We start from the raw sequence: 21,961 nt of genomic DNA, 5'->3' as shown, positions 1-21,961 counted from the left end.
CCCTAGGAGGGGTTTAACACTGATTGGGCTAGGTTATGGGCATGAGAGTTTGCCACCCGGCTCACCCACATAAAATCACAAGAGGCTAAGGTGGACACGTTTTCCCTGATCTCGGTAATGCAAGTATTAATCCTCCACGGGGCTTCTTCTCCACCGTTAGATGCGGCCTGGATTATTACCCTTGAATCTCCTTCAAATATCATGTTTTGAAACCCTAGTTCTAATGCCTTTTGAGTTGCGAACAAAAGGGCCCGAGCTTCACTCTCCAACGGCGATCTAGGGTTTATAGTTCTTCCTTCATGGTAGATGATTTCTCCCTCCCCATTTCTGAAAACCACACCGATAGCAGCACCTCTCGGTCCAAATGCTCCATCGAAGTTGGCTTTAATCTTATCATGTGGAGGAGCCGACCAAAAAGAATCCTGTGATTCACTTGTGTTGTCTTGTTCTCCCTTTAGATGATGACATACCGATAGAGCTTTGGTGATGATACTGTGAAGGTTGAGCTTTGCTCTGTTGAAGATGATGTTGTTCCTCTCTTTCCAATAGAACCATAAAAGGTACAGATAGAACTTAACCTTTCTTTGATTTGTCTTACTATGTATAATAAGATCTTTGATAATTTTTGATGGATCTTCTTCCTGTGCAAGTGGTTCGTGGATTTGAGCCAGGTTCCACAATTGTTTAAATTTCTGGCACTCACCGAATAGATGGATAATCGATTCCACTCCTTGATTGCACATAACACACTGTGTTGACATTTGCTGGCATCCCCTTGCAATATTCTCTAACACCGGTAAGCCATTGTTTACTAATTTCCAAATGAAATGAGTTATCTTTGGTTCCATGGATGGTAGCTTCCACAGTTTTGCCAACGGAAATTCGACCTCTATTCTAGGGTTGTGGTAACCGGGAGTCACCTCTGTGAAAAAAGATTTTGCTGAGAACTCACCTTTGCTCGTTGGTGTCCAGACAAGTCTGTCAATTGGGGACTGGATTGAAAGCCCAATTTGTTTAATAGCTCTTATAGAATCTTCATCAAAGAATTGATTTAGTGCATTTGATTTCCACTCCATAAGATTTTGATCAATTAAGTCTGAAACCCAGTATATGTTTGCAGGTAGTGGCATGATACACCTTGGTTTGAAATTCGGCATACCCGGAATCCATGGGTCCTCGGTTATCTTTAAGGTCGAACCATCCCCAACTTGCCAACAACATTTTTTTTGGAGTTCATTCTTCACCTCCATTAAAGATCTCCACAGCGCCGTCGAATTGGGTTTATTTTTCTCATTCCAGAAAGTATCTGTGCTGTAATATTTTGCTATAATGATTTTAGACCAAGTAGCCGTAGGATTGACCAACAGTCGCCAGGCTAATTTAGCCACCAAGGACTGATTGACCCTAGCCAATGGCCTAATTCCCAATCCACCCAATTGTTTAGGCTTCTGCATGAGCTCCCATGATAAAAAATGCATCTTACGCTCACCTTCATCATGATTCCACCAGAAATTTCTCTGTAATCTCTCGAGTTTGTTTATAACTCCCTGAGGTAACAAGGAGAAACCCATGAAATATGTGCATATGGGGCTCAGGACTGACTTGATAAGGGTAGTACGACCTGCATGTGAGACAAATTTCCTTTTCCATCCTGCCAGTCTGGTTTTGAATTTTTCCACTAAGAAATTGTGAGATTGGATTCTTGCGTTAGGCTTGAGAATTAAAGAGCCCAAATATTTCTCAGAATCTTGCATAGTCGGAGCATTGAGGGTTGAGACAAATAGATTTTTCAAATCCGTATCTGTCCCTTTACTGAAAAATAATGATGATTTCGAGAAATTTACTGCTTGGCCGGAAAACCCCGTGTAGCTTTCCATAATGACTTGAATTGCCTGTAGATTCTTAATTGTTGCCTCCCCCATAATAATTAAGTCATCTGCAAAAAGCAGATGGGAGACCCGGGGGGCTTTCTTGTTTACTCTGTAACCATCAAATAAGGAATCCCTCTCGAACTGATTAATGAGAATCGATAAAGCCTGAGATACCAGAATAAAGAGATATGGCGAAAGAGGACAACCTTGCCTCAGTCCCCTAGACGTACTAAAGTTTCCATATTTCTTACCATTCACCAAAACACTGAAGGAAGGGGTTGTTACACAACACATAATTAAGTCCAACAGTTTGCCCGTGATCCCTAGGGTGACCAATACTCTTTTGAGAAAACCCCAGTCCACCCTATCATACGCTTTGGCCATGTCCAATTTTAGCATGAACGCCCCCTTTCTTGCTTTAGATGCTTTCATCGAGTGCATTGATTCCTGGACAATCACAATGTTATCAATAATTTGTCTATTTGGTACAAACGCGTTTTGATTCCAACTTACACATTGTTCCAGAATCGGCCTTAGTCTGTTTGCGATGATCTTTGTGATGAACTTGTAGAGGGTATTACATAAAGCAATTGGGCGATAGTCGGCAGCCTTCGAGGGATGGTCCGTTTTTGGGATAAGGACTAAATTGGTTTCATTGACCTCCACTGGAAAAGCCCCCATTAAAAACGAGTTTTGTATAAACTTTACAATTTCAGGGCCCACTATACTCCAACCATTTTGGTAAAACGCACATGGGAAGCCGTCTGGCCCAGGACTCTTTAAAGCACCCATTTTAAAGACCACCTCTTGAATTTCTTCGGCAGATGGGATCCCCGAAATGGACAGTAGACTATCCGTCGGAAATTGCTTATAATTCGTTAATACCTCGGATGGTGGGTTATTAACCACGTCTGCCTTGAACAAGTTCTGAAAGTGAGCAACCAAGATATCTGAAATTTCCAACTCTGAAGTTACTCTAGTTCCGTCCGGTTGAATAAGATATTGAATATGATTTTTCCTTCTTCTGTTTGATACCGAAACATGGAAAGATTTTGTGTTTCTGTCCCCATTCAAAGCCCACAATTGTCTCGTTCTCTGTTCCATTCTTGTTCGTTGAATTTCCTCAAGGTACAGTAAATCTTCCTGGATTTTTGATTCTTGTTGCAAACCCCATTCTGAAATGGGTTGAGATTGTATGTTTTTTAGACGGTTACGTAATATTGACAACCTTCTATCCAGATTTCCAAAACAGTCACTTCCCCATTGTCGAAGCTCCTCCTTTAGCCATTTTAGTTTTCCTGAAATTGTTTCGTCCTCCCGCATCCACAAGTGTTTTAACTTTTCCTTATAATCCTGATGTTTGGTCCAAAAGGATTCAAACTTTGGATCTGCTCTAATAGTTGCCCCATGGATCTCAGTTTTCAATAAAATAGGACAATGATCACTGTTGTATCGCGGAAGATGAAACACTCCCGAATTAGGGAAGCAATCCAGCCAATTGACAGACGCTAACACCCTATCCAGTCTTGCACGGATTAACGCACCATAACTTCTATTGTTAGACCATGTGTAAGCAGGTCCATTGAAACCTAAGTCAACCAGACCCGAGTTACTCATAAAGTTGTTGAAATGTTCAGCAAACGGCGATGAGAAATTGCCTCCAAACTTTTCCGAGTGGGACTTAATCGTATTCAGATCCCCAATACAACACTAAGGGAGAGTAAGTGTTTGCAAAATATTTTGGATACCCTCCCAATAACTTCTTCTATCTTCGTTTCGGGGTGGCCCGTAGATACACAACAGATCCCATTCATGTTCCCCGTTAAGATTCAACATTTTCATGTGAATCAGATTTGAGCTCTGACTTACCAATTCCACATTGATTTCATCCGTCCAAAATACACCAAGGCCCCCACTTCTTCCTCTTGCCGATACAACCACTTTATTTCGAAGTTGAAAACTATCGAGATTTAGATTTCTCTCATTACCTTGTAGTCTTGTTTCAGCCAGAAACAGAATGTTTGGTTTAACTGACCGGAGGAACTGATGTAATGTATGAGTCGTCAAGGAGTTCCCCAATCCTTGACAGTTCCAAGATAGTACTAACATTGACCTTGCGGCTCTTTGGGAGCAGCCGCCACGACCCTTTCATGTTCTTTAGCATCAAGTGCATTGTTTTTTGAGATTTTTGTGGATTGGTGTTCCAATCCTGTTTGACTTCTGGCTTGTCGTTTAAGATTTACCCTTGCTTGTCCCCTTTGATCTTCTTCCATATTAATTGTTTCTAGTGAAACCTCCTCATTAATTGTTACTGTTGGCCTCCCTTGATAACGGTTTTTGAATCTCCTAATCAATGGGGTAGACGTGCATGGTGTGGAGCTATTATTGTTTGCTTGGGCCGAGTCTGATTCCTTCCCCAATCGTAACGCCTCCATAGCATTAATGGGCCCATTTACACTTCCATGATCCTGTGAATTAATATCGGGATTAATAGTGCCCTTATGGTGGCCGTTACGACTAGCTGAGGAGTCTCCCTGGGTACTGTCCGGCGCCGGCATCTTCTCCGGTTGGTCTTCATCCGACCATTTTTTATGTTGAAGGTCCCTGTCCTTCTTTTTCCTAGCCATCAATTCCCAAGCTTGTGGTACTTTGAAAAGGTCAGAGTATTTAGCTTTTGCTTTGTCCACAATGGCTTCTTTCCTTGTCGGAGAGTCTGTCTCTGCCATGAAATCCATTAATTTTAATCTCCGTTGACAAAATCCGATTGAATGGCATAAGAAGCCACAGAAATTACAGAATCTTACAAGTTTCTCGAACCTCAAATTTATCTTCTTTGCACCACCACCCACAATTTGTAGGTACACAGATTGAGGTAGGGGTTGTTGGATTGAAACCTCGATCTTTGCCCGTGCATAAGATGTCCATTTTGAAGCTTCAGCTTGTGTCACCGGTACATGAGAGCCAATCCCTTGAGCCAGTAGGTTTATTGTTTTTGCGTTTAATAGATGATAAGGTAGATCATGAAATTGGACAGTAAACCAAGCTTTATCGAACTCATGCTCCAAAGGTGATTTATCTGGGTGACATTGTTCCACCAGAAAAATATCCTCTTTGATAATCCAGGGGGCTTTTGATGTTACATACTCCGCTTCACCCGTAGTACCAAATTTTGCTAGAAAAGTATTGTCTGTCAGATCACTGAATACATATGGAAACGGTAGATTCCATATGTCTTTGAGCCTTTTGTATGAGAGATCGAGAGAGAAAGACTTGTATGAGAGAATCTTGATAACACAATGACGTTTATAATCAAAAGTCTCTATCTCATCACGGTTACCTTCAATTACTTTGATCACTGGTTCATCCGTAGATAAGGCAGCTAATTGAGCCAGAAATTCTTCATCATTTGGTTCCATTGGATAGAATTTTGTTGAGAAAGATGACAAGAGATTTTAAGCAACAGAGATTTATTTTAATGTCCTGAAGACCAACAAAAGAAACAAGATCCTATAGACCAACCAGAGAGTTTCCTCACTGTCACTGTCCCAAAAGCTACAACAATTGTACGGTGTTGTAATATCATTCCTTAATATATAAATACCTTGTAATAAACTAGTATAAGACAATCATAAGTTACAATATGCAAATGTATAGAATTTATGCCTATATCTAATACATCACACTAAAAGGGAATAAAACCCCAAGAAGGGATGGACCCTAATTAACAAACTAGAGAACTTCTTTTGATTTAGATTAATGAGTATAGGAGACATTGGGTTTTGTGTGAGTTATGAGATAGGGAAATGATAGAGTGACTTAGAAATTGGTACTTAGAGGGTGACATATTTCTAAATGAGGAAATAAAAGCGGTCCCCACCGTAGTCAAACTTTGAAAAAACCTTGTCTTTTAGTGATTCCACGTCAGCTGGGCACTAAAATGCCCAAAAAATTTGGGCTCTCTAACATCTCCCTATGAGATAAAATGATTTTCTATAAAAGAAAGTATTAATATTACTGGTTTTTGTTAATCTAATCAAAATGGAACCAATCTCAACCAACTTATCAAGAGAGGAAGAAATAAATATAGTCGTTGATTCAAAATATTTTATTTTTGTTATAAACAATTCTACAAGAATAGTGAGACAGAGTGTTGTGTTCTACTTAAGAGGTTATATACCCCTTCTTCCTCGCGAGACTTTGAAAACCGTGAGACCATAAGTGTCAAGCAGTCAGACATATAACTAACCGCTCAGAAGACTGGTCTACATCATCTTATAACACAATTAGCTGTATGTGATGTGGTCGTGGAAGGATATGTTTTAAACACTCTAACATCGATGGTAAGACGCACTCTGGTACTTCTCTTAAGAAGTTAAACACCCTTCTTTAGTGAGGCGTGGAAAATTGTGAGGCTCAGTTGCTCAGAAGCGACAAAGGAGAACATTTTCTTCAGGAGTCAATTAGGTAGGGTTGCATGCACTCCATAAAAACCTCATTTTTTTTAGTTTGTGCGCCAAAGAGTGAGATAGACTGCAGTTGCTGAAGTTTTTGTTTTTGTTCGTTGTTTTGTTTTTAGCTGCCTCTGAGTTCGAGTTTGCGCTATTAGGTATGCCTAATAGTATGGCTGGTTGGTTTTTTTGGTTGTAAAATTCTTTTTGGGTTCGGGCCCTTATACCCTCCTGATTTTATGCGGAAAAAAATTAAGAAAAAAAATGTGAGGGTATGTTAGTAGTTTTCAGCTAAAAACAAGGGCAATGTTGTGGGGCGTTTGAAAAAAGTGTAGGAGGAGCTGTCGGAGGAAGTGGGACCCGAAAAACTCTACTAACTCCCAAACAGGGCCAGGCTGGCTATGATAGTCGTATGATCTGTCGCCACGTAGAGAAGATTGTTCTTTGTTCCCAACAAATGCCTTCTCCACCGACACTTGTGGTTTGCCCCTCATCTGCTTTTTGACGGTTACGATTCTTCTGCCTTTTACACGTCAAATGGGAGTCTATTTCTACATATGTCTAATGACTCCAATATGGGAGCCGATCACTGTCCCCAAGCTGATCTGGCCGACTTCCATTGGCAAAAATAAAAACAAAAGGGCCACATCGAACTACAAAACTGTAATTCACCTCTAAGTGTCTACCAAACTGTTATCTAGCTATTACAAATACTGGTCACGAACGTGTTATTTTTTTCACAAATTTGCGATCTACAAAACACTTTTTAGCTATCAGCAACTACTCTCAAGCACAAAGTCGTACAACCTTAAGTCTCATACTTTAAACTTTAGAGTTGTATCAGGTAACTTATTTATTTTTCTTCAGCTCTTTTGAGTAATGTTTATTAGAAGCATCGATTGTTTTAATGCTTGTTAAATCTTGGAAGTTCTGCATGATAAAACTACAAGTTCTGCATAACTGCTTGCCCTAGAGATCTAAAGTAAAGGTCTTCGACAAAGGATCAACCGGAGGAGCCCGGCTCTGCATAACTGCTTGCCCTAGAGAGAGAAAGAGAGTTTGAGATTTAGTTTTTCCGGCGAAGGGTTTCCCTTCGCCGGATTTCCCTCTTTTTTCTTCCTTTTTCGTTTCTTTCGCTCTTTCTCTCTTTAATCGTTGGTTTGTTCCGGTTGCGGTGGTGGATTAAGATTGGTGGTGTTTTAAAATGAAAGATCTTTTTCAAGAACCAAATCAATCTTATAAACTTGTTGAAGAAGCAATTTCTAAGATTTTATTTGTACCAGATTGGGCTTCTAATTTTGAGATTTGTGGAATTTAGATAAAGATCATGATGTAGAACCCTAGGGTTCAATTTGTGAGAAATTTTTTTCTGAAGTTGCTGTTGAATAGGTTTTTGGATGAGATGGTTAAGCTTCTTGATGATCAACACTGTTTTTAACCGAACCTGGAGAACTACTACTGCGGCGACGTTTTGATCTACAATAGATCTGGAGTTCTCCTTGGTTTGTAATACAGACTTTAAGTCTTGGTGACATCGGTGGTTTTCCGGCGACGCGGTGGTTATCCGGTAACGGCGACGGTTCTCCGGCAACAAGGGATGTTCTCCGGTGATGACGACGGTTTTCCGGCAGTGATTTCCGACGGTTTTCCGGCGACAATGGCAGTTTTCCGACGAAAACGAATGGGGTGGAATTTAGTATTTTCTTTATTTGTTTTTTCAATTATTATTGTTGTACTTTGTCGACCTTTAGGGTCTTTTCATTCTCGACCTTTAGGGTCTTTTCATTCTCGACCTTTAGGGTCTTTTTATCGAGTCAGTGTCTAGTCCAATTTCTTTCTCTTCATGAGGTACTTTGCATTTAAAGGTATGCAACTCTCATGAAGTTTTCAGAGGAGAGAAATAAGAATTATCATCCATGTAAATTGTGATTTTTATCACTTATGAAATGAAATGTTTCGCTTGGATTCAAAAAAAAAAAAATCTTGGAAGTTGTGTGAAACAACAGTTACGATAAAGCTTTTAAAACTTCACGGTGGGTTATTGTTGTTTTACTTTTTCACGACATTGTTGCTCTTTCTTATAAATTCCCATAAAACTAACACATTTTGTTTGTGCCTAACTAAAAACTTGTAAATGCAAGCACACCATTATATCCTCAATATGGGATCATTTAAGATTACAACTAGTATCAAGCAAAAAAAAGTATCAAGCAACAAGAGGAAATTAGTATACCAAAAACAAGCCTGACAGCCTAAGTGTTAGTAGTTTATATAGTACTAATTCAATCATTGATTGCTAAAAACAAGTGATAGGGTGTAAAATTCTTCAATGATTCACAAATCCATGTTTTATCGTCTCAAAAGCTATCATTTTCTTGAAGTTAACATAAAATAAGCCGACAGCCTAAGTGTTAGTAGTTTATATAGTACTATTTATTTCGACATACCTCACATAGAAATGCTAAATTTATTATACAATTAAATACTCATAGCTGTCTCCATGAATATGGATTATTAATGTGAATTTCCCCTTCAATTTTCAAACATTTGTTAGTCAAAATTATCACTTGGATTAAAGGAAAGTGAATAAGTTTAACATAGACAAGAAATAGGAAAGTGCACAAAGAAGAAGAAGAATATAAAAGATTACTTGAGAGGCAATTAAGGCACATACAAAGATTTCTTTTTTTTTCCATTGTATAAGAGCTGCATATTGTCGGCATAATTTTGAAATCTATCTTGATTTTTTATTTCCAAATTATGAAATACAACCATTTTAATTTCAGGTGGAACATGGGTGAGGTAATTGGAAGATGATGACTTATGCTTCATCATGGTCCACCCAAAAGAGAGAGAGAGAGAGAGAGAGAGATCTTAACAAAAAAAAAAAGAGAGAGAGAGAGAGAAACTTTTCATCTAATTTCCTGCCCACATCAAAATAATGGAAATAAAAGAAAATAATATTTGGACCCACTTGAGATTTTCCTTCTTTTTATTAGGTTTGGTTTTTGGTCATGAATGAACATTTGCCACCACTCACACTATTCCCAGCACGAAAAAGCTAGCAATTTACAACGGCCGCGGCTTTGGGAATAAAGAAAATTCTCCGGGGCATAAAGACTTTTCTTAAAACTAGACAAATAATATTGACTTTTTATGTTTCTTTTTATTGCTGAGGGGCTTCTAATTTTAGAAGATGCTATAAAAAAGGCTCCTCCATCTCATCACCTCTCTCTACCACTTCATCTTCTCGACACCTCATCATCTTCTCCGGCGAAAGTTGCCGGTTCCGGCCGGCGACATTCAAACATTAAAAAAAAAAATTATTTTTTTTTCTTTTCTCTCTCTCTCTAGAACAGATCTAGAGAGAGAGAAGGTCTGTTCTCATCAAGGAAAAGGAAGAACAGAAAATTTGAGAAAACAGTTCGTTATGCATCAAGGAAAGCTTATGCTGAAACAAGACCAAGAATTAAAGGTAGATTTGCTAAACGAACTGAACTTGAAAATGAAGTTGATCAAATCTATTCTTCAAATGCTTCTGTTTCTGCTTTAATGGTTGATTCTGGTTATGGTATTGTTCCATCATTTTAATAATATGGATCTGTACTAGTACATCAAAACCCTAATCTTTATGTTTATTTAAGAGATTTTCTACTTTTTTTTTATTTTATCAATGGAGATAATAGCCATTGATTTTGTACTGAGTTAATAAGAAATTTAGAATTTATAAAATTCTGAATCTCTTTCTCTCTCTAACTCTCTCTCTTTCTTTCTTTCTCTCTCTAAAAGTTCAAACTGGAATTGAGTATCTGTAATATTGTATTTTGAATCTGAATCTGTTTTTAATATGTGATTGGTTGGTTCTTCTTTGTTTTGGTCTTCTTCTTTTTTTAATTGAAAGGGTTACTTACTATTCTTGGAAAGAATCTATTCACTTCTTCAAAGTTCAAAGTCAGAAAATCTTTCTTGGAAAGAATCGATCTTTTTCTTCTCAAAACGTTCGTGAGAACAGACCTTCTCTCTCTCTCTAGATCTGTTTTACAGAGAGAGAAGAAAAAAAAATTTAGAGAGAGAGAGGAGAGAGAAAATTAAAAAAAAAAATTTATGTTTGAAGGTCGCCGGCCGGCGACTTTCGCCGGGGAAGATGATGAGGTGTCGAGAAGATGAAGTGGCAGAGAGAACAGATGAGATGGAGGAGAACTTTCAAAAAAATGTATTCTGTATTCCCCATAAAAATTTATTCCCCGGAGAATTTTCAAAAAAATCTGGATTCCCTCGAGAATTTATTCCCCGGAGAATTTTCTTTATTCCCCAAAGCCGCGGCCTTTACAACAGATCAATTTTGAATAGAGTTAATTCTTATTTGGCCCCCTACTTTGTGATCAGCTTCCTTTATAGCTCTCTTTTTTTCGTAAATTCAAATATGGTCCCCTTTTCGTAACACCGTCAGTCAACTTTTATGGTTAATTTTTTTGTTTCCATTATTACCCTTGTTTATAAAAGAGATTTTGGGTTGATTCTAAAAAAATTTAAGTTGTTTAGAAAAAAATTAGGGGTCAAAACAGAATTTCTTTTACAAATACCAAACACACTTCTCTCACCTCCATGTCATCACCAATCTGCCCACATCATCACTCACCTGCCACTTCACCATCTTCTCCGGCATAGTCGTCGGTCGACAAAAATTCCGGCGACCATTTTTTTTTCTTTTCTTTTCTCTTCTTCTTCTTCTTCTTCTTCTTCTTCTTCTTCTTCTTCTTCTTCTTCTTCTTCTTCTTCTTCTTCTTCTTCTTCTTCTTCTTCTTCTTCTTCTTCTTCTTCTTCTTCTTCTTCTTCTTTCTCTCTCTTCTTTCTCTTTCTTCTTTATTCTCTCTCTCCCCCCTCATTTCTACTCACTTTTCTTTCTCTCTAATGCTCCGGCGAAGGGGAAGACCCCTTCGCCGGAGCACTGGTTTCGTTTGGAAACCAGACCAGACCTCGTCTGGTCTTGAAACCAGACGAGATCTGGTCGTAGAAAGGAGGGAGAGAGAGAGAGAATAAAGAAGAAAGAGAAAGAAGAGAGGCGAAGGGGTCCTCCCCTTTGCCGGAGCATTAGAGAGAGAGCGAAAGAGAGTAGAAAGGAGGGAGAAAAAGAGAATAAAGAAGAAAGAGAAAGAAGAGAGAGGAAGAAGAAGGAGAAGAGAGAAAAAAAATGAGAAAGAAGAGAGAGGAAGAAGAAGGAGAAGAGAGAAAAAAAAATGGTCGCCGGAATTTAATAGGGGGTCAAATAGGAATTAACTCTTTTAAATACTAACTTATGTACTAATTTTGCTTTTAATCCCTTTATGACCTTATCCTCTAAAACATAACAATGATGGGTATAAATGCACCACTCTTTGGTACACTGGTTGGAGTTTTGGACGCTCACAATTTAAATTCATGATATAAGAAGAGGTAGAAAAGAATGAGTTTTCCGGTTTCTAGAGTAATCTTAAGGGTCTTCCTATAGCATGTAGGGTCCATGATGTCTCAATTGACAATTATATACTTTCCTCGTCATGTAGATTATATTATAATCATAATGTACCAGTGGTATATAAATATAATAACTCTTAAAGTCCAATGTCACATAAAAACGTTGTCTAGTACAAGAGAACAAGAAAATTAAATCAATGATATAGAAGTAAAAGTTTACAATAAAACATTTTATACAACTAAATTACAATGATATTTTTTGTTTGACATTCTCTTTTTTTACCCGTCATATTATATAATTTCAAAACTTATTAAAAACAATTTAAATCACGTAAAATGAATTTTTACTAGTTAGCATCACAGTAAAGTTTAAGTAAAATGATAGAGAACCAGAAGAAAATAACAACAGAGAGGAGATAAAGAAAAGCCATGTCTAAAAAGCCCATATAAATTAAGAATTATTGGCCCCTAGAATGTAACCAGTTTTTTTTTTTGATTTCCGCATTTGCCCTCTTTTGGTTCCGCAATTGCCCTCTTATGGTTTAATTTCTAAAAAAGATCAACTTTTCTAAAAGGGTTATTTAGTAAAGGCTCCCCAGTTATTTAGCTATATTAGGGAACCACCCCCAAAACGATTATGCTTTAGGGGTTACCCCCCATTCTCTATTTTTCCGTCAAAAGCCCGTTATGTTGCAAGCGTGTGAGTCACGTGTGTTTCTTTTGACGATTTTGCCCTCCCCAGTTACCGTTTGAAATATATACCAAAACCACCCCTCTCTTTCCTAACGGTCGTATGAATCCTTCTTTCTATATAAACCCATCTTTTGGTTGTGTTTTAAAACGATTTCTTACCCCAAATCAATCAAAGACAGTGGTACAACGAATGGGAGGAGGTGTTAAAAGGGAAGAAACGAACCAGGTAAGCCATTACTGGCCTTCATCAACAAAACTGTAATGGGGGTCCTTCTCTAAATAGTTGATTTACAGTGGGGGCCCTTCACTAAATGTCATATTATTCATGTTTTTACAGGAAATGAGCTGCCAAATTTGTGAGGTCAAAGCACATGAAGCCTTCATTTGTCCATTTATGTACTCAGCATGTACAAATGCAAAATGTGATGACATTCGAAAAGTTTTGGAATCAACTAATACTCTAAAACATGGATTGAAATCAGTGAAATCATTAAACAGTAACTACTAAAATCCTTAAACCCTCTATTAATGGATTCAAGTTGTACAAACCTAAATGGTAAACAAAAGCCGTAATGTCAACTCATACAAGAACACAGTAATTAGGGTTAACAACATGGTAACTAATCTGTGAAGTATGTTCATCAGGAATCGAATGAAACAAAAAAACGAAATTCAGGTTTAGATACTTACAACCCACTTCCAGATGAACCTTCTGCCATTAGAGGGAGAAATCAGAGTTGAATACTTGCAAACCCCTTTAAATCTCCTTCGATTTCTGGTTGAAATCGAAAAAAAAAAACTAGGGTTTCCACGTTTGGGACGACTCAGAAACCCTTCTCTATCTTTTCCCGCGTTTTCACCCAAAAATGGATAATTGAGGGAGACTTGGGGGTAAGATCGTCAAAAGAAACACACGTGACTCGCACGCGTGCAACATAACGTGCTTTTGACGGAAAAATAGAGAATGGGGGGTAACCCCTAAAGCATAATCGTTTTGGGGGTGGTTCCCTAATATAGCTAAATAGTTGGGGGGTCTTTACTAAATAACCCTTTCTAAAACCAACTTGAGGGCCAAAATGACATTAATTTTTAATAAATTTAAAACATTAAAGAGACCTCATTGCTTTATCTCTCCTCCATTTCATCACCTCTCTCCTCCACAACATCTTTGTCACCACCTCATTGTCTTCTCTGGCAAAGGTCATCAGCCGACTAAATTTTCTGGCGACCTTCAATTCTTTTTTCTTCCCTCTATTTTTTTCCTCTCTCTCTCTCTCTCTCTCTAAACCTCCGACAACGGAGATGTGGGGAGAGAGGTGATGAAATGGAGGAGATGAGAGAGAGGGACGAGGTGTCAATTTTTTGAAATTAACCCATATTTGAAAGATGTTCAATTTGGAATTTACAAAATCACTTTTATACAAAAAAGGCAATTAAGAAAACAAAAAGTTAACCATTAAAATGAAGTGTTAACATAAGAGAGCCAATTTTGAAATTACAAGGGGCCAAAAAAGAAGCTGGTCAAAAACGAGGGAGCCAAAAAAGAAATAACCCTAAAATTAATAGGACTAGGGGTGAGCAATAGTCGGTTTGTTTCGGTTTTGGTTCGAGCCGAAGCCGAACCAATAAGTGGCGATTTGACTAAATTGTCAGTCGAAGTCGAGCCGATCATTCAGCTTGCTGTCATGGTTCAACTCAGTTTAACCGATTTAGAGAAAATGGAAAACTAATTTTATTCATTTCATTGCATATTCCGAAGATAAAAATTAAGAATTCATAGTACTTTTCCACCATTACATATACCGAAAATAAAAATTAAAAATTCATTATAAAAAAAGTAGAATTGCGAATGCAAAATCTTTATTTTTAAGTTACTAAGAATAGGTTGTGGTACATAAAAAATAGTGAAGACTTACCTCTACAACCTTTCAATCAAGTTGAATAGGATGTGGGTAATGAAACCCGACAACAACAATTAGGAAGGAAGACCGACAATAGACTTGGAAGATTTTTTTTTTTTGATAATTTGACTTCGATGTACGATAGTCATACAAGGCGTTGATACATCAAGAATGTGATAAGCACAGTAGCTATCAAATCAAACAAAAACTGGCCTAAAGCTTTGATGTAATAGACTTGAAGACTTGATTATAATTTAATTTTTTTTTCTTTTTTGTTTAACAATTTCTAACTTTATGAAATTATTATTAAATACAAATTTATTATTTCTTCTTTTTTCAGGGTCCGGTCGATTTAGAAACCCAAGCGAGACAAAACCAAAACCAAACCGATTTGGCCGAAGCGAGTCGAATGGTGATCGGTTTTGGTGTGGCTTGACTTGGTTTGGTTGGGTCGATTATTTCAGTTTTTGCTCACCCCAAAATAGGGCCATATGATAATTAATATTTTTGGATCTTGCATAAGATTGGAGCCCTGGTAACAAAAAGCCCATCTTATAAATATGGGCTGGTACGAAAGAGCTAAGTTCCAACCCAATGATAATCACGAGAAAGTATCCAGTGTATGAGTCTGTCTAGCCCCACCCTAGGGTTTACTACACAAAAGGCAATAAAGATGAACAGTAAATGGAACATAGCAACAAAATATGATTAAAATGGGTATTTTTGTTCACATCCTAATTAATACAACCCACAACTCTCTGAACCCTAAACCCTAATAAAACCCTAGAAAGCTAACAACCACACCACTGCAAGATAAATTAAAAAAAAAAAACAAAATAAACACAGTGGTTTTCAAAATAATAATAATAATCCGACAGTAGTTAGTTTAAATTAGAGAGCCCACGAGGCAAAAGCAGTAATCGCACCGCTCAAAATGATTCCTCCGACAACCTCGAACTTCGTGTTACATCCCGATCCACTCGCCTTCGGGCTCTGTGCGGTTTCCGGTGCTAAACTCGCGGGTGAAGGCTTGGGTGGGCTCGAATCTGCAAACTCAGGAGATAGGGCTGGTGCTGCCGTAGTTGAAGGAACGTCTGGTGACGCTGCCGGTACTGCCGAACTTGCTGGAACTGCTGCTATCGCCGGTACCTGAGCCACCGGAGATGGTGGCGATGACTTTGGTGCACTTACTGGAGCAACAACCGGAGCAACAACCGGCGTTGGTGGTGGAGGTGGTAGTGATGGTGGTGGTGTAGGGGTTGGTGGTGGAGGGGGAGGAGGTGGCAAAGTTGCCACTACAGGGGCTGAAACTGGAGAAACGGAAGGAGATATTTTCCTTGGCGGTGAAACAAGTGGTGGTGGTGATGAAACTGGGGGTGGTGATAAAGTTGGGGTTTTTGTTGGAGATGGAAGTGGGGTTGCCGGAGATTTGAGGGGTGGCGATGATGTTGAAGACTTGGGTGCCGGTGCTGGTGACTGAGCCAAACCCAAACCTAACAAACACAAAATAAAGAAACCCACAGAAACAAATCGACCCATGATGACTAATAACCAAAGAAAAAAGAAAGATCTAGAGAAAGATAGGATTTGGGTTTGTTTGTTGTTGCCGGAAAATAAAGGGTTTAAGAGATGTGGAAATAGGTTTTCCGGCGAAAACAGAAAAAGTAAGAATAGATCAGGATACGAGGAGATACGATGGAGAGGGTTTTTGAGGGATTTATATAGAGAGATTTGGGGGAAGGGAGGGAGTTGGTCTACACCAAACGCTAAAATTTCGAAGAAGAATGTGACCGTTGGGTTTAGGTTTTACTTAAGGTAACAGTAGTTTTACCGTCAGATATCAACAAAATATAGCCGTTGCGTGTACGCATTTGACTGGTTCAACCGGTTATTGTGTACTAGGTTGCTACTTCGTGGTACGATGTGATTGGTTGTTCCTTAAACCCTAAAACCTTTCGCCACGTATCAAAATTACTAAGGCAACCCAAACCCTAAAAATGAAGTAGTATGGGCCAGGTTGGGCTTCACAATTTTGGTGGTTCCCCCCTCCCCCTTTATGGAGCCACTTACCATTTCTACCTGTCACACTCACATCTCTTTGGACTAAGGGGGGGTAGTGGATCGAGACTTTCACAGACTTTCATAGACAAATTGTCCCGTAGACATTTCAAGACATTTCGGATGACTTATTATAGACAACATGTGTTCATAGACATTTTCAAGACATTGAGAGTTTGTAGACAAAATGTCTTTATAGACATTTCAAGACATTTGATCCATAAACAAAATGTCCTGGGGACATTTTAAGATCTTGAGTCCATTGACAAAATGTGTAATGCATATTATATTTGTGCTAATCAAAAATATATTTTTCGATTTTTGTAGACATCTGTGAATATTTGTGGACATTGATGGATATTTGGTAGACATTTATTATTTTAATATTATTATTGTTTAATCATATGAAATAATATATTTATACTAACATTTCAAAAATATATTTTTCGACTTTCGTGGACATCTGTGAATATTTGTGGACATTGATGGACATTTGGTAGATATTTATTATTTTAATATTATTATTATTGTTTAATCACATGAAATAATATGTTTATACTAACATTTCAAAAATATATTTTTCGATTTTCGTAGACATCTGTGAATATTTGTGGACATTGATGGACATTTGGTAGATATTTATTATTTTAATATTATTATATTGTTTAATCACATGAAATAATATGTTTATACTAACATTTCAAAAATATATTTTTCGATTTTCGTAGACATCTGTGAATATTTGTGGACATTGATGGACATTTGGTAGATATTTATTATTTTAATATTATTATATTGTTTAATCACATGAAATAATATGTTTATACTAACATTTCAAAAATATATTTTTCGATTTTCGTAGACATCTGTGAATATTTGTGGACATTGATGGACATTTGGTAGACATTTATTATTTTAATATTATTATTATTGTTTAATCACATGAAATAATATATTTATACTAACATTTCAAAAATATATTTTTCGACTTTCGTGGACATCTGTGAATATTTGTGGACATTGATGGACATTTGGTAGACATTTATTATTTTAATATTATTATTATTGGTTAATCACATGATGGACTTCAAATGTCTCTTGTTTTTTGAAAGACATTTTGGCTTCCAAATTTGTCCCAAATCCTTCACAAATCCATCAAACTATGAAGTCCACCAAAGTATGAGACATTTTGGAAGACAAATCGAATGCCTCGGACTTTCATAGACTCTCAAATGTCTGGATTTGAATGCCTCAGACTTTCGTGGACTCTCAAATGTCTGGATTTGAATGCCTCAGACTTTCGTAGACTCTTAAATGTCTGGATTTGAATGCCTCGGACTTTCGCGGACTCTCAAATGTCCGCGAAAGTCCCAATCCAATACCCCCCCCTAAGACAAAAAGAATACCTTAGATGTGAGTGTACATAACAAAAGTGGTGAGTGGATTTAAAATCTCTCATCGGGATTTTATAGAGGTTTGAAGTGGATGCCACGGCTCAATAAGCAAAGGGCGCTGCTAAAACAATCACTCGAAATGCTACAAGCGCGTGGGGCTATTAGAGGGCGCTGTTAACAAACCAGAGAGCCATGATAATAAATCAAAACAATCATCAAGAGCTTGTTTCACTTTCTAAAATTGTATTTGTGTATTACACACGCCTACCCTAATCTCAGAGAACACGGTTTGATGATATTAAAACTTCTCTGATATGATGATCAATTAGGTAGATACCTAACAATCTTTTAGCTTTCCACAACATTTGAGAATACATTCTTGGGTTGGCCATACTATCCAAGTGTTGACAGTTGCTCCATAATTTTTTCGACAGATGAATCACAACTAATTAAATACGGGCAGAACGTAAATTTTGGACTAACAAAAAATAAATTTTTTTCTTTCTCTACTTCAATTTGAAAGCAAAATGGATAAAATACCAAAAACTACTAAATTTAGACCACCATTATCCATTTCACCTTTTATTTCTCATATATCAATAAGTAGGAAGAAAGAACTTTATCTATGTTTGGATATTGTGAGCTCTAGGTTTTTGGTGAACAAAGTTATTACTATATCTTATTCTAAATCTCTTAAAGGTTTCCTTTCCTTCTTGGTTATTTATAGGTTTGTGGATTCTGTGTACTTTTATATTAATCTTGTAACACTTAAACATGTGTGGATAAGGTTTCCTTTTTGTTGAAAAAATCTCATCATCATTTAACTTGACATCATATATTTGAGAATAAACACAGAGAGAGGAGAGTGATAGTTTTCTAAATTTGATAAATCTAAAGTCTGATTGGTGGTCTGATCTGATCTGTCTTGAGACTGATTTTGAAAGACATGGGGCTTTCAGAATAATCTTTAGAGCATCAAAGATTTTGGGTGGGAAAAATCTTAGGTACCCCCAAGGCCCCAACCAAAGCATTTTTTCTTCACATTGGTCTATGCCAAAGGGCCGCCTTAAAAAAATATTCTTCCTCAACTCTTCCAACCACGCACCACCACGGTTTTCTCTTGCTTTGTGTTTTCTTTCTCTCTTTTCGGAGAAGGGGACTCTCCACTTCTCTGGATCAAAGGTAGAGCGAGGGGAGGAAAGAGAGAGAACAAGAAATGGTGTTGGTCAAAGGTGGTAGTGGTGGTGGTGGGGGTACGAGATGAGGGAGAGAAGAAGTAAATCAATGACCACCGAAAATGACTGTTTACCAGTGACTCTTCGTCGGCGGCAGACGAACCTTCGCAGGTGACCTTATGACGAAAATAGGAGGGGGTTAAGGGCATACAAGATTTTTTCACCTAAATTTGGAGTGCTCAAAGATTATTTTGGATGTCTTAAAGTCACGATGTTCAAAATGTTTATTTATGTGTGACACTCAGTCTAGATGATTGATTTTGAGTTCATTTGAGTGAACTATTGGTATACAATTGATACCAAAAAAATGACACCTGAAACAAAAGAAACCTTAGAAATTTGATTGAATTGAAGTAGAGAAACTAAAGCTAGGATAGTACAAGCTTTTCATGATAATATATGATTAAAATCATACAAATATTGTAACATTCTATTTTCCTCATCAAGAGAAAAACCAAACCTCATCCACATGACCACATTAAGATTAGATTTTACCCTTTTTCCTCTTCTTTCACTCTCAATTAGTACACCATTTTCTCTCTTTCTCTACCCTTTTTGAGCCATTTACTAATAACTCTCTCTCTCTCTCTCTCATCCAAAAGATAGCCACACAAACTCTTAAAAAAGATAACTATTTCAACACATTCAAAACACATAAGAGTAGCATTACATCATCATAATAATCATAATTATAATCATAATACATCATACATAATACTAAGTCATACATACATACATCATACTTAGTTATCTTACCTTACCAGTAGTAGAAGCACCACCGACACCAACAACATTACCTGAGGAGCTTCCTGAGTTTCCCTTGCTAGACCCACCACCACCATCCATGGCCATCTGATTATATGAACCAGACCCATACATTGGTCCATGATGATGCCCCATCATCATCATAGTTGACTGCATCCCACCATAGATTGAACTTCCACCATACCCACCACCACTATTCCCTGAATTTAGACCTCCACCTCCTCCACCACCACCACCACTAGAAGATCCCCCACCACCACCACCACCACCATCTTTCTCACCAGGACGACCAATTGAACTTTTCTCCCCTTCCATCTCTCTAAACTTCTGTAAATAAACCTTCAATGGCTCCACATACTCTTCAAATCCTAAAGTAGTCATAGCCCATAGAAGATCATCACCATTAATTGTCTTTCTCTTCTCTCTCTGACACTTATCCGACGCTTCTCCGGTGATAAAGCTTATAAACTCTGATACACATTCCTGAACTGTTTCTTTAGCATCTTTTGAGATCTTTGCGTTTGCTGGTAAAGCTTTCTTCATAATTCGACTCACGTTAGCAATGGGTAAGAACCTATCTTGTTCTCTTGGTGATAATTCACTGTTTGCGTTGTTATTATGACCTCCGGATTCATTATCAGAATCCGCCATTAAAACAGAGCTTCACAAATCACAACCTCTACTGCTTTAATTCTCTCTAAAAGTGAAAAATTGAATCTTAGAATATTCTTAAGGACTTGGGTTTTTGATTTCTTCCATTATTTAACACAATAGCTGCATCATTTAAAGGGTTTGTAGTAGTACTACAGACAGAGAGAAAAGAAAAAGGACAGAAACAGAGAGATATCAGTAATAATTGGGTGAGATTTTAAATGGGTAAGAAGAGAAAAAGGAGATTAATTTTGGGAAGGTAGAAATTTAAAGAGAAGTTACAGAGAGAGAGAGAGAGGTTGAATATGATCGGAGTTATTCGCCGGAAAATGTCTAACAAAGAAGAAAATGGAATTTTAGAGAGAGAAAGAGAGAGAGGAGAAGTTTGAGGAGGAGTGAGTGCCGGGTCCGTTGGATCTGAGGTTTAATAACGACATCGAATGATACACGTGGACGAGTCATATCCGTTTGTTAATCGATAAGTGAGAGATGACGTGGGTGTGATTTTTGCCCTTTGATTGGATGAGGGGTCGAAATATCTGGACCGTTGGAATGGGTAGTCCCACGTGGAATCTTTTAGTCTTCCCTGATAAAGACTGAATCTGTAGGGACAACTTGACAGAAAAAGTGTTCAGCAAATTGATGGGTTTTTAGATTTTCAAATATGGGCCTTATGGACCATTTACTTGCCAAACCTAGGCCCAAGCCCACCACCCATGAGATTGAGAGAGAGAGAGAATCACTTTTTATAAATTATAGACATCAATAATTTGAAGAAAACACGACAAGACTTCTCAAATTGTATGTATCCTTGTAGTTCAGAGGCAACCAGGTACTTGACAATGACCAAATATTGAGTTATTCATCCTTCAAAACGAACTCATTTAAAATAATTTATCCGAGTCTGAGAAACATGAATGATATTGAGGAGATAATCTTTCTTTTACTGTTTAGACATATTAAAATACCACAAACAATGTATACAAGATCGACACGTAACCTAGTACTATGACATGGTGCCTAAAAGTTGGAATGAATTATTTATGACAAACTTTATGATTGCATTTACATAAGGTGGGTTTTAAGGTCCTTTCTTATAATTAAGAATTTGAAGGGGAAAGAAAACAAAAGGCTTTCATATTTTTAGTGGTGGGAGGAACTATAGTTGATAAAATGTACAAGCACTAATTTCCACTAGGGATGAAAGTGGAGGAGCCCCCTTTTCCTTAACATTTGAAAGGCAAATGAAAGAAGAGGGGTGTGTTAGCCAGAATATTTTGTTTCTATATTGTTCCTTCGCACGATATATTAATGCACATCACTGTTCAGAAATGTATTTATGAAGTTACAACGGTTATAGTGACCATTTTTCAACATAAAAGGAGATATCACTTCTTAATAAGGGTGAACACCAGTGGGTTGCCGACTATTTAAGAAAGCTGAAGACAAACCAATCATTGGCAGTTAGGCTGAATCATGTACTGAAACCGA

General features: G+C 37.6%; 3 protein-coding genes across 3 annotated transcripts; all 3 read right to left on the bottom strand.

Annotated features, from left to right (window-relative positions):
* Positions 1–2: 2 nt before the first annotated feature.
* Positions 3–3,488, bottom strand: LOC147560650 (uncharacterized). Its single transcript, XM_086659300.1, has one exon. It carries the CDS (start codon positions 3,486–3,488, stop codon positions 3–5), a length of 3,486 nt encoding a protein of 1,161 aa, XP_086515426.1.
* An 11,564-nt stretch (positions 3,489–15,052) lies between these two features.
* LOC147560649 (uncharacterized) lies at positions 15,053–16,203 on the bottom strand. Its single transcript, XM_086664444.1, has one exon. The coding sequence runs from the start codon at positions 15,904–15,906 to the stop codon at positions 15,259–15,261; it is 648 nt and encodes a 215-aa protein (XP_086520570.1). The 5' UTR covers positions 15,907–16,203; the 3' UTR covers positions 15,053–15,258.
* A 3,469-nt stretch (positions 16,204–19,672) lies between these two features.
* Positions 19,673–20,906, bottom strand: NF-YB3 (nuclear factor Y, subunit B3). The gene has a single exon (XM_086664443.1). The coding sequence runs from the start codon at positions 20,468–20,470 to the stop codon at positions 19,802–19,804; it is 669 nt and encodes a 222-aa protein (XP_086520569.1). The 5' UTR covers positions 20,471–20,906; the 3' UTR covers positions 19,673–19,801.
* Between the last annotated feature and the right edge of the window lie 1,055 nt (positions 20,907–21,961).

This window comes from Eschscholzia californica, unplaced genomic scaffold (genome assembly GCF_041429995.1).
Source record: "Eschscholzia californica isolate CP2 unplaced genomic scaffold, dmEscCali1.0.p SCAF_2, whole genome shotgun sequence".
NCBI lineage: Eukaryota > Viridiplantae > Streptophyta > Magnoliopsida > Ranunculales > Papaveraceae > Eschscholzia > Eschscholzia californica.
Note: the sequence above shows the minus strand (reverse complement) of the source record. Positions and strands in the feature narration are given on the sequence as shown.

Bases quoted from the DNA above. Each gene is read 5' to 3' on its own strand.
- LOC147560650 (XM_086659300.1), bottom strand. From the start codon at position 3,488: ATGAGTAACTCGGGTCTGGTTGACTTAGGTTTCAATGGACCTGCTTAC.
- LOC147560649 (XM_086664444.1), bottom strand. From the start codon at position 15,906: ATGGGTCGATTTGTTTCTGTGGGTTTCTTTATTTTGTGTTTGTTAGGT.
- NF-YB3 (XM_086664443.1), bottom strand. From the start codon at position 20,470: ATGGCGGATTCTGATAATGAATCCGGAGGTCATAATAACAACGCAAAC.